Source organism: Thermobia domestica, chromosome 15 (genome assembly GCF_964235325.1).
Source record: "Thermobia domestica chromosome 15, izTheDome1.hap1.1, whole genome shotgun sequence".
In the NCBI taxonomy this organism is placed as follows: domain Eukaryota; kingdom Metazoa; phylum Arthropoda; class Insecta; order Zygentoma; family Lepismatidae; genus Thermobia; species Thermobia domestica.
Window position 1 is genome coordinate 147,499,747 of NC_137468.1, and position 13,329 is coordinate 147,513,075.

Sequence of the window (13,329 nt, forward strand, 5' to 3'; positions counted from 1 at the left end):
TAGAGGTTATCAGAATCCTTTTACATCAGACAAAAATCGCGAAGGGAGTGATATACGCGAAACCTTATTTATAATTGATCTATTATGTAAAGACTACAAATCTTTAAACTTTGATCAATTTTCTCTATTGTGTTCGTAGAAGATTGTCAATTTGTAGTTTTGTACTATAAATACTAATACGTGTTACTAAAATACTAATATCATGTTTCAAATTTGAATTTAACGTTCCACTTTATGCCCTCTAGGCTAAAGTAGATGATGATTAAAGCAAGTGAATGATGATAGAAGAATTGGTGGAATGGGAAAGTGGAAGGGAATGGGAGTACCTCGAGAAAACCCACGGGTACGATATCGTCCACCACAAACTTTCTTAGCCGAGGATCGAACCAGGGGCCCCAAGCACGAAAGGTAAGATCTCTACCACTTAGCCATCATGCCCTTCTCCTAATATCATCTTTGATTTCTAAGATTAATATCGTGTTTGACGTTAATTAGTGTTGCCGACCAGTGGCGGATCTAGCCCGGGGCCAGAGGCGACCCCAGTTTTTTGAAAACAAAAATAATTGAAGCTATTATTTATATAATTTTGAAAGTTTGTAGGAAACTTATGATATACTTATCATAGTCCAGGTTCTGGTTGCACATTTTTTAGTTTGTAGATCCATCTGTGTTGCTAACGAGACCAGAGGAGAGTCCTTATGATAAAACAAATGCTAGAATCAATGAAGGACAAAGTTGTTTCCGCAGTTGGAAAACATCATTATGCTGATCACATATATGTTTTTCATTCTTTTTCCAGAATTACATGCTCGTGACGGTATTACCAACTGCGTCGTTCATAATCGCCTTATTTCTCTGTCTGATGATGGTTTGGCAGCGATGTAGTCCATTGAAAAGAAAGCTGATCGGACCGAAATGCAGACTGCAACCAATCAACCGGTTGGGACCAGTACAATATAAGGCCAACCCAGATAAGTAAGTAAGAATATTCCACGTATTCTCTTGATCATATATTGATATGATTGCTGTACATAAGCTTGCCGTATTGTAGAATGAATGCTATTATGACCTTTGCTGAATAATAACATTTCATTTGAAACGAGACAGAGAAGCAATTATATAGTAGAAATTTGACCTGAAGCCCGGAAATGCTCACATATTTTTTTTTCTAAGGAAGGAGAAGGATAACAAAGACATAGAGCTGGCAGATTTAGTAAGTGAAAAACCAGGACACCAATCTCAGACTACTATATACAGTATGTGATCAAAACACCTCCAAAAACATACGTTTTTCATATTAGGTGCATTGTGCTGCCACCTACTGCCAGGTACTCATTATCAGGGACCTCATTAGTCATTAGACATCGTGAGAAAGCAGAATGGGGCGCTCCGCGGAACTCACTGACTTCGAACGTGGTCAGGTGATTGGGTGTTACTTGTATCAGAAGTATGTACGCGATATTTCCACACTCCTAAACATCCCTAGGTCCACTGTGTCTAATGTGATAGTGAAGTGGAAACGTGAAGGGACACGTACAGCAAAAAGTCGTACAGGCCAACCTCGTCTGTTGACTGACAGAGATCGCCGACAGTTGAAGAGGATAGTAAAGTGTAATAGGCAGACATCTATCCAGACCATCACACAGGAATTCCAAACTTCATCAGGATCCACTCCAAGTACTATGATAGTTAGGCGTGAGGTGAGAAAACTTGGATTTTATGGTAGAGCGGCTGCTCATAAGCCACACATCATGCAGGTAAATGCCAAACGACGCCTCGCTTGGTGTAAGGAGCGTAAACATTGGACAATTGAACAGTGGAAAAACGTTGTGTGAATTGACGAATCACTGTACACAATGTGGCAATCCGATGGCAGGCTATGGGTATGGCGAATGCCCGGAGAACGTCATCTGTCAGTGTGTGTAGTGCCAACAGTAAAATTCGGAGGTGATGGTGTGGTCGTGCTTTTCTTAGAGGGGTCTTTCGCCCCTTGTTTTGCGTGGCACACTCACAGCGCAGGCCTACGTTGCTGTTTTAAGCACCTTCTTGCTTCCCACTATTGAAGAGCAATTCCGGGATGACGATTGCATCTTTCAACACGATTGAGCAACTGTTCATACTGCACGGCTTGTGGCGGAGTGGTTAAACGACCATAGGACTGGCTTGCACAGAGCCCTGACTTGAATCCTATAGAACACCTTTGGGATGTTTCGGAACGCAGACTTCGTGCCAGGCCTCACCGACCTACATCGATACCTCTCCTCAGTTCAGTACTCCGTAAAGAATGGGATGCCATTCCCCAAGCACCTGATTGAAAGTATGCCTGCGAGAGTGGAAGCTGTTGTCAAGGCTAAGAGTGGGCCAACACCATATTGAATTCCAGCAGTACCGATGGAGGGCGTCACGAACTTGTAAGTCATTTTCAGCCAGGTGTCCGGATACTTTTGATCACATAGTGTATGAGTTAAGGATTCCTACTCATTTGATCGGAATCAACTAATTACTGTCTCTTTCAAGTTGCTACTCACAATTATTTTTTAGTCCATTCTATGCACGTTTAACACAAATGAAGCCCCCGCGAGGGTTGTATGAGAATGTAAAAAGGTAGCATAAGAAGAGCTGCCTGGCGTCCCTTATTCTGAATTCCGATTTATTGTGTTTAACAGGTCCTAAATATTACACGAATTTACGACCCCTCCCCCCCATTTATGTTTGAAGAGATACTGTTTTGTTTGTTGCGTCATCTCCTGAGTCAGAAACGTTATCCTAAGAGAAATACAAATTTATCATTTTGCAAGAAAAAATACATTTATACTAAATTCGGAACGATAAACAAAAAGTAAATCTCTTCAAAGATTGGTGCAGACTCTCTAAAAGTTTGGCACTAAAAGGTCCGTATCAAAATTAAACAAGGCACGTACTTTCATGTCATTAATTGTCACTTCTTGTACTAGAGTAAGTAGTTACGGAATTTTAACCTGAAAATTACTGAAAATTCGACTTCACTCTACACTAGAAAGGAAATTCATTCACTTCACTTCAATTGCAAAGATACTGTATACACTGGATAAAACGCTTGATTGTAAAATTGTTCCTCAGAAGACGGTACACAGGACAGAATAGACAATTTAAATGTTAATATGGAATGACTAAGAGCACTATCGCTATCGTTGACTAGAGTTCCAACAACGAAGCAGTTCTGTACTGCTGATTAAGATTGCCATTCGTCCCAGAAAATCCGGGACTGTCATGGATTCGAGATCTGCGTCTCGGCGTCCCGAAAATATTTCTCGCATGCGTAAATGTCCCGGATTTTAGCGAAGAATGGTAAGGGAATATTATAGTTTACATTTTTTTCACAGTATTAGGCAGGGGTGCCCACAATGGGGGCTATGACGCAAACTGCGTCATTGAAATATTGGGGGGGTTAAAAATCTATATAAATATGTTTGAGGGGGTGTAAAAATTAATCGCAAAGATTTTTTTTCATGGAAGAACACCTATGGATAGACAATTGGGGGGGGGGCGTCATGGACATAAGGGGGAGTGGGCACCACTGGATTAGGTATATAATTATTCTTTATTTACGCGTAAACAATTTGCTTACGTTCGCTTAACTAGGGATAAGGTCTACTAACATGACTAAATCATGTGATTACGTAATACTTGAACAACTTTATCTAATGGAAATGAAATGAAATGAAATCTTTAAGTTTTACGTCCCACGTTTATGCCGGTTAGGCTAAAGGAGACGGTGATGATGAGAGATAAGTGAAATGGTGGAATGGAGAAAGTGGGAGGAAACGGGAGAACCCCAAGAAAACCCACGAGCATGGTATTTGTCCACCACAAAATTCACTTGACGTTATTTATCTAACGGAGAAAAGTAAATCAGTATATAACACTTCTTTTCATTTTAAGCATTTCAAAGATTCTCGTAATTTAGTAGCGTCCCGGATTTTCATTCTTGAAATACGGCAACCCTACCGTCGATTGAAGTATGAAATAACTAGTAGATCAATCCCGTCACCAAGAAAAAGACTTTCTTCTTTATTGAAAGTGAAATTCAAGAAATTATTGCCAAAACATGACTTGATTACTTGATTATTTATCCTTGATTATTTTTTTAAAATCATCATTTTTTTAACCCTCTGGAAGCTACACATGTAGGACGAAAGTATGGATGTGATTTTCAAACTCTTTCTTGCTTGTTTATTAAACTTAATTGGCTACACGAATCTTCCGAAAATCTTCCGTTTTTAGATGAGACGTACTAGTTCTTGCAGGTTGAATCGTTTCAATCTGAAGAACGAAAACCGGGACAAACAAGCGTCCTGAAAGCTTTTTCTCGGGACAGTTAATTCGTTCGTTTAAAACCGGGACGTCTGGCAACCCTACACAAACATATAAGCAAAATGTCGAACTTTCACACACCGTAATGCACAATAAGTATTGTGTAAAACAATTTTTATTGATGGAAACTGCAACTTTATTACGTAAATGTTTTAAATTCGACAATACGTGAGTAACTAAATCTAATCGTCGCATGGGAACCGGAGGAACGTAACTCCAAAAATGCGGTCTACGTTTTCTTAATGTTTTTACATAATTTTGAAAGCCTCAGTTTGTGTACATGGAACGTAACGCCATCTGTTCTTCTTGTCGACCATCTGGTGTACTGTAGATCAATTACCATCTTAATAAAGGCACATCTTTCTAACAAGGCAGGGTACCTCGGTGTAACACGCCGATTTTGATAAGATTGCACAGACATACAGATCATCAAAAAAGAAGCGACACGTATTTTTTTATATCGGCCAACAAGCGTATTGAAAGGGTCAAATGGGGGCATAAAAATGGGGTCAAAATGAGATTTTATGCAATATAGCGAGAACGAGAAGAGATATCGGGAAAGGTTAAATGTACGAAATACTACCCATAGTTGACGCAAGCCATTGAGGCAGAACTTACCCATGTGAAGAAAGCAGAACATCCGGAAATGGACCAATAACATGTACAACATATTCATAATGTGCTACAGAAATGAGTGAAGAGGGTGGCAAGGAGCAGGAAGAAAGAAAACACGAAAATGTAAAATACGTGTTTTTGCTTTGGGTGCATACGTTATCCATATGCGAAAGAGACGCAAATTTATCTCACTGCACGAAGATTCATCTCTACAAGCATGAAGGATGCAAACGCCGTTCGTATAGGCAGCCAGTGAGACAATACTGCACAGTGGGTTGCATATATTGTGCAATGGGAGCAACGGTGAGATAGATATTGGAAACGGGAATGTTTGTAGCTAGTAACACACACACACACAAAATGCATTGCACAGTAGAATGTAATAGCAGGTGGTCCACATGTAAGATAAAGAGCAACAGCAATATCAGTTCTACGCATGAGTATCTACATTATATCATGAAAATACGCGTACATATGTACGTACAACATAAAAGTCAGCAGAGGTATATGCTGAAAACAAGACGCTCACTCCTGATAAGTAGCACAAAAATGATATTTCAGCAAGAAATCGTCCAAACAAAAACAGTATTTGCACCACGAACACTTGATGATGGATGGGTTCTGGCACTCTGTTTCTTCGCAGACCAATGACGTCAACTGATGAAAACAAAACTCCACTGGATTTGGAAAATAATCTGGTCGTGATGAAAGATATCCAGAACAAAACCATGCGTATTGGAATAGATGTATGTACCGTGGAGATGAAAGTTGATTATGCACAAGGGATTGAAGTTTCAGTATATTGTCTCTGCTGTATAGATTGATGTTGAGTTGCTGAAGGCGTACCGCATCAGATACTTTGCGTACGAAGTTCTTCCAAATTCTGAAACCATACACATCCAGAGGTTGTATTAACCCAGTTGTGTGTGTAGGTATCGTCATAATGTTGCACTGCTTGTCCTGTGGCATTATTGTTGCCAAGTCGGATCGATCATAACCCGTCCACGAGTCGACTAACAGTACCGTTTGCTCATTGACTTGTGGAAGGAACACTGATTGGAACCACGTCTTAACGATCTGTTTTGTCACTTTCCCAGATGATGATGCACAAATATATAAGTTTTGTGGGCGGAACATTGTTTGCTGAATCCGTGGCCCAAACGTACCATGAAGTTCTTTCAAGACTATGAGCATGGGCGACAGCAATCTTCCACTGGCAGATATAACAGGCTGTATTGTGTAGCTATGTGTGATGGCAGGTAGATTGCATTGTTGCTGTAATATGCTTCTCGCCTCGCAAAGCCAGAGAGCGTCCAGAGTGAAATTCTAAAGCAAAGCCACTCTGATCTGTGTTATATACGTTATCCTCGCCATGAGCAGTAATGAGTGATTGTACATTTTGGACGAAGGTTTTAGCGCTTTCGTGCACTTGTGTGGCCTTCGCTGTAATGCTATGTGGTACAAATTTTGTCATTTTGCTTGAGACGATACCGTGACGTGTTTTAAAGCGCCATAACCATTTCTTCGAAGCTTTGAAATTAGCAACGGCTGTTGTTTGGTTTGCTTCTAACGCCCAACGTTGCAAGTCTGTGTCATGGACAATTAAATGCCGCTGTTTTGCTGTCGCAAATTTTTCATACACAGTTCGGTCTATCACGTTTAGCTTTTCACGTTTGGTTCCACCTTCTGTGATCTGTTTCTCCCATCTATATAGATCTGTTCTGCATTTGACACGCCTGAAGTGTTTCTGTACAGATTTCCAGGACATCTTTCTCTTCTTCCCTCGTTTCCAAAACGATACTGCCTTCCGCTTGTATCCCATGTCCACAATATCTCTGCTCTTGACTCCAGTTGTATGTACGTTGGAGGTCGTTGGGCCATCCCACTCATCCATCTCATCTTCACTTGCCATACTTGGGATGTCTGATCTATTGCTGCATAATAGGTCTTCTTCAACATACATGTGCCCATTCGTCTTGAAACTTTCTAGGATGTTAAAAATATAGTCCTTGAGCTCCATTTCCGTTACCGTTCGTGGTGTCCGGACATATTGTCTTGCCTGATATGCCTCCACTAGCATATCCACCACATTCAGGGGATTCACATAGACCATCTTGCGACCACAAACGTCACAAGCCCACTTACACCTCACCTGAATTTTGTTACACACGCACAAATACGCACAAGCACACACCACCAGTTACACAACAATCAAATACCACTCCAGCTACCACACTGTCCAATGTTCACCACTAGGTCTCACAAGCAGTTAAACGTCGCCTTGCTTGTCTTGTTGAGAATAGTACCTGTGAAAGACACAAATGCACATACACTTTGCTGGCTCTACACCTCGCGTTTGGCAACTTTGTATACTCAAACCAGCTCGTATTGCATACGCCGCGTCCAATACTCTCACTGTTAAAACTGATTTTGTGTACAACGTCAACTTGCTCTTTCTTTCCTTACAGTACCTGCACCTGTCATAATGTGCTACGTCATCTGACCTCGTATTCCTTCATCTATTAGTCGTTTCTACCACTCAACTTGAGGTTTTGATCTTATATGCAACTCGCTGTGCAGTACTGTCTTGCTGGCTGCCTATACGAACGGCGTTGGCATCCTTCTTGCGTGTAGAAATGAATCTTCGTGCACTGAGATGAGTCTGCGTCCCTTTCGCAAACGGGTGACGTATGAACTCAAAGCAAAAACACGTATTTTCCATTTTCGTGTTTTCTTTCTTCCTGTTCCTTGCCACCCTCTTCACTCATTTCTGTAGCACATTCTGACAATGTTGCAAACGTGATTGGTCCATTTCCGGATGTTCTGCTTTCTTCACATGGGTAAGTTCTACCTCAATGGCTTGCGTCAGCTATGGGTAGTATTTCGTACATTTAACCTTTTCCGATATCTCTTCTCGTTCTCGCTATATTGCATAAAATCTCATTTTGACCCCATTTTTATGTCCCTATTTGACCCTTTCAATACGCTTGTTGGTCGATATAAAAAAAATACGTGTTGCTTCTTTTTTGATGATCTGTATGTCTGTGCAATCTTATCAAAATCGGCGTGTTACACCGAGGTACCCTGCCTTGTAAGAAAATAACATTTTTGTCCTTTCGCCTGGAAACCTACGAAAAGGGAGTTACGTTCCTCTGGTTCTCATTAGACGTAATATGCTTTCGAATGTTATGTAAGATATCATTTGTGCGTTAAATAAGATATTTTGGGATTGCTAGAGTTCTTTTTTTTTAAATTTTTTTATTTTATTTTTTTTATACTTAATAATGTCAGCCTGAAATTGAATTAGCTGAATGCACCCCCTCCCCTCACACAGGATGTTTCCTACGTTTTAAACTTTAGAAAAAAATACGTGTACTAGTATTGTAGGCCATGACAAAGCACTGATGATTTTTGATGTTCTTCATCCTCAATGAGCACGTTACGTATAAATTGATCACTCACAATCGATCTGTATTGAAACACGGGATTCTTATTTTACATTGTGAAACATTGTTATACTTTTAAATTCACAGATATAACATTGGAACTGAAATGCACGACATCCGGTTTCAATGTAAGAATAAAGGCGAAGTTGCACCTGGTCTGAGATTATTGAATCAATATTAAGTCTTCATCCCGGCGAAATTAAAATACCGCTAATTTTACAGTAATTATGTGATATCTTCAAATAGATAAAAGATAATCGAAATGTGGAACAAGAGCGCCCTAGACAATATTATTTTACATGAGAAACCGTTATCACGACTCACTTATCTGCTTTCGATTTCGATCCATTTTGAAAATCGGCATTTATTTTCGCGTTTCTAAATAGGTGAAAACGGAAAGCCGCTAGGTGACTTGTGATAACGGCATCTCATGCAAAACAATATTGTCTAGGGCGCTCTTGTTCCATGTTTCAATTATCTTTTATCTATTTAAAGATATCATATAATTACTGTAAAATTAGCGGTATTTTAATTTCGCTGGGATAAGACTCTTAAGAAAATATTTTTCTTTAGCTTTCACTGTCTTTGTTCAAGAGGGGCTACTGTTCTCGTTGTTACCCCGCTGCGGGCGGCCATATTCTTAATTTTATTACCGTTTTCCCCCTCTCTTTCTTTTTTCCCTTCTTTAATACCGGTGAGAATATGGAGGCTGGATAGTTAAGAACCAGATATTGGAAAGTCTACTTTACTTGACTTCTGAAAATAGTACAAACAGTAGTCTTTATAAATTAATTTAATATTAGGAGGCCCTTGTCTAAATCCAGTATGACTTGCGTTGCGCGACATTAAATGATTATTTTTCTGGAGGTACTGCCGGATCTAGCCTGGGGCCAGGGGGCCTAGGATCCCCAGATTTTTCAGTCAATATATGTTTTTGAAAGTTCATAGTAAAATCATTATATATCAATCATAGTCTGGTTTACGGCTGCCCCCTCTTCCCCCCTCCCGTTTTCACTTTCTAGATCCGCCTCTACCTGAAGGATTCTAAGCATATAATATTCTGATGAATTGTAGGATGTTCAAGTGGCCTCTTTGGATGAGTTACACAAAAGTAATGTAGGATTTTTTTTTAGTTTGACGCATACCAGTGGTCATAAAACATACTGGACTTAATGCTGGATCGTTTTGATGTATGATTAGCGTCATACTAAAGGCCTGATTATTGCAGGAAACATATGTTAGTAGAGCTCTTTAGTATGGTACTAATAATTTTTCAGAACTACTCTTCATAAGATCCATTGACTTCTCCTTGTCAGCCATACGAAAGCACAAGTTATAGGAACAGAGACACTTTGTAGACATATGTTATAGGAAATATATTCGTCAATTTTCTTCCTTGAGAGGATAGGAAGCTAAAACACGATTCTCGCAAAATCTACTTAAGCGTTATTATTTCAATTCCTTCGCAAGGAAGTCCAAACAATTGGAAACATTAATGAAAGTGGGGTTAAATTATAGTAATGTGAACAAACGTATTATGAAAGCTTGGTTTCGAATATTCTGTTGTGTTGACTTAGACCCTACGCTTGGAGGACAAGAAAGATCACTAACGTCGTTGGGTTGCTAGACATTATGCATTGTAGCTGAACTACGAAGCAGATCTGCGGAAAATAACACAAGAGGTTACACAGAAACTAAGCGTTTTATAATTCGGCTGTAGTATGATATTTGCAGAAACTGGAAAAGGTGAAAAGACAGACAAATTGACCAAGAACAAAACAAATCAACACTTTGAATCTGCTTTATACTCCTGCTACTTCTGCGCTACGCAAACTACCATTTTTCAAATATATTCACACAGGCAAGGAAAACTAAATTTTGTATGGTAACCTACATACTCTTCCATTGTCTGGATGAAGTCATACCAGACCAGTTAAAGGAGGCTCACGTTAAAGGGGACGGTGACAATGATGATGAACACAATGGTAAACTAAGAAAGTAGGAAATAACGGGAGAACAACGACAAAACCTACACACACATAATATTTATCCACCACAAAGCCCACTTGGCGCGATCTGGGATCGAACTAGAGATCCCATCCACCTGAGGTGAACGCTCTACCTCTGAGTCACCACAGCCCCCTTAAATTTCAAGTATTCAGTAGTAAGGATATACAGAGACAAGGAATAGGTAGCTAAGTACTCCTTTCAGATCTTGAATTTCAGGATTATAAATATGTTTTGTTATAGATACTGTTACATATTTGCATCTTTCTATCCTGTACGTAGAAGCATATTCTCGAAATCAAGGAAGTGTTTCGAACTAATGGTGGCGGAAAATGAAATGTATTCCACTAGAGTGTATTGAATATTCGGACATCTGATTAGCTATTTAAGTAATACCACAAAGATTATTAACATGTTGAGAGGGGGAATTATGGGTGGGGGTTGGACAGAAGATTGGAAAGCTTGATGTGATAAACCGTATATTGAGTGAGGTGGGGTAATATTTTGTATTGGTGGTGCAGAGTGAATTGTGACAGCTGAAAAAGTAAATTTAACGTAACTTCGGGTGCTTACATGGAAGAAATAGATTGTTGCACGAGAGTAATATGTTAATACGATTGCGGAGGAATGGCCATGAGATTATTATTTTTTATTTTAGAAGTTGCAATGGTGTTTGGGAAAATTAGCCGTAAATGCAATATATAGCTTGCGATAGCTTCACATAATTCTATTTCTCATTAGGTCTTGAGCAGTCTTGAAACACTAAAGATGAGTTTGTACGGTCTAGACTGTTTGTAATGTTTTCAGGGTAATTTTCTGTAAGTAACTGCGTTGAATTTCCAGTGATAGAAGATGAACGTTTTGTTCTTCAGTACCTTCCGGCAAAAGGTGACAAATCACTCGTAAATTTCATACAATAATCGTCAATCGGCTCGTTCTCCCCTTGTCGAATCTGCAATAACTCAAGTTCGGCCTTGTATGTTTAAATTTTTGCATACTTAATGAAATTAAATTTGATTTAGATATTCGTATATTAAGCCGTCCAATTAATTTTGATATCTTAATTAGAGTACTAAATCTAAAGCTACCCCCAAGAGATACAATGGTAATACTTCCTTCTTTTCTGCGGTCCATGATTGTAACGTAGCGAGGTGGTCAAATACCAGAACAAAATTGTCATGGTCCTGATTTATGTGGCCATGTTAAACGGAATCTTGGGTTTTGACGGTCATGTTTTCTGTATTTTCTCTTTTTTCGCCGTGCTAAGTATTTTTCCCCATACAAATAATAGGCATAACAATTGACCAGTCTTAATAAATCAACTTTAATGGCTCAACAAAAATCTGCTTCATAAATGCTCAAAGTTCTGTTTTTAGTTATTAAAATGAGGTCCAGTAGGAAGATCACTGCCTAACCGACGCCATTCAGTAGAGTAACGGTACACAGGTGTTTGTCCCTCACCTTTTATTATGAAAGATGTTTACAGTTTGTACGAAAGATTACAAGTAAGTAATTTTCTATTTGTCTCTAAAAGTTTCTATTCTCTAAGTTAAATACAATGGGACCTCCTGCCGTTGCAACAAGGGAGGTTTGAAGTTTGCTTAATAATGACTCCTCTCGGTGCAGCTGCACCTAAAGGAACCTCTTGCCCGTTACAGTTAGAGATAGATAGGAAATGACCAGATAACAACTGATGACTTCTGACGCGAGGTGCCCGTTTATATGGCCAGTATTCAGAGGCAGAGCCGATGGAGGGGTTGGAAGGGTCTTCTTCGTATCTGTTCATGTTCCTACGGTGGTGATGATATCCATCGTCTGCTTGCTGGTGGTTGTGCCGAAGTATGTGCTTTTGTTTACTAATATGGGACGCTTTCAATGTGAAGAGATATTACAGTATTGTTAAGACAATACAAAGAATATATGAGAGAAAAGTGAATTATACTGATTACTCTGCTGTTTTTTGTCAATCAAGATCACTTGCGCAAATCCCGCGGGAATGAGGGGACATGTCCCGTTCAATCTTGGAAGAAGGGACTGTCTTCTCCAATAATCCGATTTGAGATGTGCTTTTTGGGGAGAAATGTGATGATTTGTATCCGATTGCCACAAAGGAAATTGAGATGAAATTGATGTCCCCACAGAATAAGCTTCAAATAAGCCCGCCTCCCATTGTTAAAGACACAACTCTGCTCCTCTGATCCTCCACAGCATTGTTTTTCAACTTCATAAATATTTTGAACGTCGCTTTTATATACACAGGGTGTCCGGAATGGGACTGGCGGTTTTTAAAAGTGTATAGTTTTAATGTGGACACAGATACAGAACGAAACACATGCATTTTAAAGGATAACTCAAAACGTTTATTTGGTCTTACTTGTAAGTCATTCTAACTCAATATAACTCCACGAGAGCTCCATTTGTAACTCTTACAATATCTAGCCTGAACTCAATCTCTCTCCACGTATTCTGTAACATTTGAGGTGTTACAGAAGCAATCGCATTCCTCATACGGTTCTTCAGTTTATCAAATTTACGCACCTTTTCACCAGAATACACAAGGTCTTTCACATATCCCCACAGGAAGAAGTCCAGGGGTAACATTAGGAGAGCGTGGAAGCCACCTAATTGGCCTATCCAACGGCCAGGAAATTTAGTATCAAGGTACTCCTTCACTTGTAGGCTCCAATGTGGCCGGGCACCATCCAATTGGAATATCACTTGAGGTTGCAATTGTTGTAACTGTGGAACAGCAAAGTGTTGAAGCATGTCTAAGAACACATTTCCTGTTATGGTTTGCTCTATGAAAAAGAAGGGCCTATAACGGCATTATGTGTTAAAGTATACCAAATATTCAATATGGGACTGTCTCTAGAATGTTCTATGTACTCATGCGGATTCTCACATCCCC

At 39.5% G+C, this 13,329-nt stretch overlaps 1 protein-coding gene across 1 annotated transcript in view; it reads left to right on the forward strand.

Moving 5' to 3' along the window:
* LOC145671288 (uncharacterized) overlaps window positions 1-13,329 on the forward strand; it is a 1,722,162-nt gene that overhangs the window by 850,235 nt on the left and 858,598 nt on the right. Inside the window, exon 9 of the mRNA XM_081740242.1 lies at window positions 800-975. Coding sequence (XP_081596368.1) covers window positions 800-975 — 176 coding nt within the window. The remainder of the gene's footprint in view (window positions 1-799; window positions 976-13,329) is intronic.